The sequence below is a fragment of the Elgaria multicarinata genome, chromosome 8 (genome assembly GCF_023053635.1).
Source record: "Elgaria multicarinata webbii isolate HBS135686 ecotype San Diego chromosome 8, rElgMul1.1.pri, whole genome shotgun sequence".
Classification (NCBI taxonomy): Eukaryota; Metazoa; Chordata; class Lepidosauria; order Squamata; family Anguidae; genus Elgaria; species Elgaria multicarinata.
Window position 1 is genome coordinate 45270180 of NC_086178.1, and position 3642 is coordinate 45273821.

Consider the following 3642-nt stretch of genomic DNA (forward strand, 5'->3'; position numbering starts at 1 on the left):
CACAGAGAGAGAGAGAGAGAGAGAGAGAGAGAGAGAGAGAGAGAGAGAGAGGTATGTGAGATTATTTGTCCTTCAGCAGTATCAGCCCCATGATGACCAAGGGCTGTTGTGATCAAGATGAGTGATTGTTTACAGGCCATGCAGAAAGCAGGGACATGACCCATCTCCGCTGGGGAAGCTTCAGGAACCGGAGGCTCAGGCCAGCAGCTACTTGGCTCATAGGCCTTTGTCCAACACTTTGCAGAGATCGCTGCCTCAAGGCCGACCTTAGCGTGGGTTTTCCCAGACGGGACTTGGAGCACCTGAAAGCATGTGGGGGAGAAACTGTCCCAGGCACTGAGAACATCCTAACAAACCCGAGGGAAGGAACAATAGCTTCGCCTAACCGTTCACTTTTTTGTAGTAGTTACGCAGAAAACATTACAATTGTATTTCTCTCCCTCCCCCAATTTCCCTTCTTCATTCTCTCCCTCCCCGCAGCTGCCGTTTTTATTCACACCTGCGGGGGCGTCTTTGAAATCAAAGGCTACCTGAATGACATATTTTTAAAAAAAACATCTTGTGTGGAGAAAACAACCAGGTAAAAGGCTAGAGGGCCTTTCTTTGCTTTTGAAAATCTAGGCTCAACAACTCTGAGATCGAGGCCACCTTTTCAGTATGATGTAGGTGGGATTTTACTATTATTATTATTATTATTATTATTATTATTATTATTATTATTATTGTCATCGTCGTCGTCTCCTTCTCGCTCATGGCGGTTTTTCTAGACGGACATGACGGGCTTTGCCAAAACATGCTGTCTTTTACAGATTCAGGAATTTCCTGACAATTGAGCATGTTTTGTGACGGATTTCTGGGTGTTGGTGTGGATGATGATGATAGTGATTTGCTCTAAAGACGTTAAAGGGCCAGGGCGCCCAAACGCCATAGATCTTAAATGAGAATTGCTTCCGTATTTTCATTACCTTTGGAGTGACAGAAAAGATTACATGTCATCCCCCACCCCCACTTCTTCGATTCCATATAATCTAAGAACTGGGAATGTAGGTCTGGACTCTTCTACAAGGTGGCAATAAAAAAGGCAATACGTCCTTTAAAAAGGCGTTTTGCAGCAAAGAGCTTGTGGTGAGATTCAAAAAGCTTGTGGTCTTTATGGGTGAGATTCAAAAAGCTGCAGGGCAGCTTCTTGGGTGCTCAACTCTCCTCCACCAGAGCAGCCTAACTTGGCTTCACTGAGAATATTCCTGCAGAGTTCGAGGGCTGCCCCCCACCCATACATACACACACACACACACACACACACACACACACACACTTTGGCGATGGTTTCTGGCTACCATCTGTAGTCACCATCCCTGGCTAGGCACGGAGGATCCCATACCTCTCCAGATGAGATCACTGTTGCAAACTATAATCGCTTTGCAGTCTGGAAAGATCCCCACCACCACCACACGCACACACACACTTTTCCTTCTCCTTCTCGCCTCTTTTGTTTTCCTCCTAAGCTGCCCCATGCATTAGTTGCCTCTGAAAAAGACGCAGCTTCTTTCCTGCGAGGGATTTGATTGTGACTCCCCACCACCGGCAGTACCACCACTTCCCTTTGCTCGGAGACCCCCTTTGGCTGAAGCATGTGATTTCCACGCCGGGGCGTGTATACTCCTTGTGCAATGTGACTTCGCCATGAACTCGCCCGTGCCCAGCTGGCTCCCAGGCTTCTGGAGGGGGGGGGGGCACGACAGAGAGATGCGCGGGGGGGGGGGAGAGAGAGAGAGAGAAAAGGATCCTGACGAAAGCGGAACTCGCCTGAGCCCATACAAATCAGAAAGGAGCTAGTCCAGAAGAGCAGTGAGTGGATATCTGAGCCTGCTGATCAGAGGCGACGTTGGGCTGGCTGCCTCTTGAAAGAGAGACAGGAGGAGGGAGGGAGGGAGAGCGAGAGAGCGCGCGAGAGCGCAAAAAGCCCACCAGGCGCAGGCAGGGTTTAAAGCAGGCGGGCGAGGGGAGCGGTCTGAGCAGACCTTGCTGCGCGATCTTGGGGGAGCCTCCGGCACGAACTGGTGGCAGCTGGAAGGCGGCTGCTCCCCTGAACCCCCCGCCAGAGCCCTCCGAGGGGAGCAGCAGCCGCTGCGGCGGCAGCAGCAGGTGGGTGCCATGATGGCCACCAGCTACCAAGACCCGCCGCCCGAGGACACGGTGGCCCTGCTGCATCAGGCCAGCAAGGAGCCCGGCAGCGAGGCGGGGGCCAAAGGGGAGCTGAGCCCGGCCTCCAGCAAGACGCCCTCGGCAGGGGCCGCGGCGGCGGCGGCGGCGGAGAAGGGCGACCCCTCTCAGAAGCCGCCCTACTCGTACGTGGCGCTGATCGCCATGGCCATCCGCGAGAGCGCCGAGAAGCGGCTGACGCTGTCGGGCATCTACCAGTACATCATCAGCAAGTTCCCCTTCTACGAGAAGAACAAGAAGGGCTGGCAGAACAGCATCCGCCACAACCTGAGCCTCAACGAGTGCTTCATCAAAGTGCCGCGAGAGGGCGGCGGCGAGCGCAAAGGCAACTACTGGACCCTCGACCCGGCCTGCGAGGACATGTTCGAGAAGGGCAACTACCGCCGCCGGCGCCGCATGAAGAGGCCCTTCCGCCCGCCCGCCGGCCACTTCCAGCCCGGCAAGAGCCTCTTCGGCGCGGCGGCCGAGGCGGCGGGCTACGGCTACCTCGCGGCGCCGCCCGCCAAGTACCTGCAGGCGCCCTTCCTCAACGCCGCCGCCTGGTCCCTGGCGCAGCCCGCGCCACCCCCGCCGCCGCCCCAGGCGCCCTCGGCCGGCGCGTACGCGGCCTGTCAGATGGCGGCCGTGGACGGGGGAGGCGGCGGCGGCGGGGGCGGCGGCGGCGCGGGAGGCGCGGGCAGCGGCGCGGCCACGGGCGCGCTCAGCCCGGTCAGCGGCGTCAAGGGCGTGGGACTCTCGGCCGGGCCCGGCGCCGCCGCCGCCGCCTACGGCCCTTACTCGCGCTTGCCCGCCATGGTGAACTCGTACAACGGCATGGGCCACCACCACCCGCACGCCCACCACCCGCACGCCCACCACCACCACCCGCACGCCCACCATCACCACCACCACCACCACCACGCGGCCCAGCAGCTGGGCGCCGCCGCGGTGGCCGCCGCAGCCGCCGCCGCCGCCGCCGCCTCGGCCGGCAGCCCCTCGCCGCAAGCGGCGCCCAACGGAGCCGCCGGCCTGCAGTTCGCCTGCGCGCGCCAGCCGCCCGAGCTGGCCATGATGCACTGCTCCTATTGGGACCACGACAGCAAACACAGCGCCTTGCACTCCAGGATAGACATCTGAGCGGCCGGACCACACCAGTCTCCTCCAGCTGAGGAGGGAGAGACACGGGGGGGGACCCTTTACGCCCCCTCCTCGCCACCATCACCAAAAAAAAAAAAAAAAGCCTTGTGCTGTTTTGGGGTTTTTAAAAAAAACACCTTGGATTTTCTTTCTTTGTTTCTTTGTCCACCCACGTCCGATACATGCAGTAACCTCCAGTGCCAAAACGAGACCCCCCCACCCTCTCCCGCCAAATGTCTATGTATGTGAACTTAGAAAGCTCTGCTCCGGGTGTACGTGAAGGCAGCGTAAGTGGAGAGGGAT

At 58.4% G+C, this 3642-nt stretch overlaps 1 protein-coding gene across 1 annotated transcript; it reads left to right on the plus strand.

The window, feature by feature from the left end:
- Positions 1-2154: 2154 nt before the first annotated feature.
- FOXL2 (forkhead box L2) lies at positions 2155-3339 on the plus strand. Its single transcript, XM_063131508.1, has one exon. It carries the CDS (start codon positions 2155-2157, stop codon positions 3337-3339), a length of 1185 nt encoding a protein of 394 aa, XP_062987578.1.
- The last annotated feature ends 303 nt before the right edge of the window (positions 3340-3642 follow it).

Excerpts from the sequence above, each read along its gene's own strand:
- FOXL2 (XM_063131508.1), top strand. The coding sequence starts at position 2,155 with ATGATGGCCACCAGCTACCAAGACCCGCCGCCCGAGGACACGGTGGCC.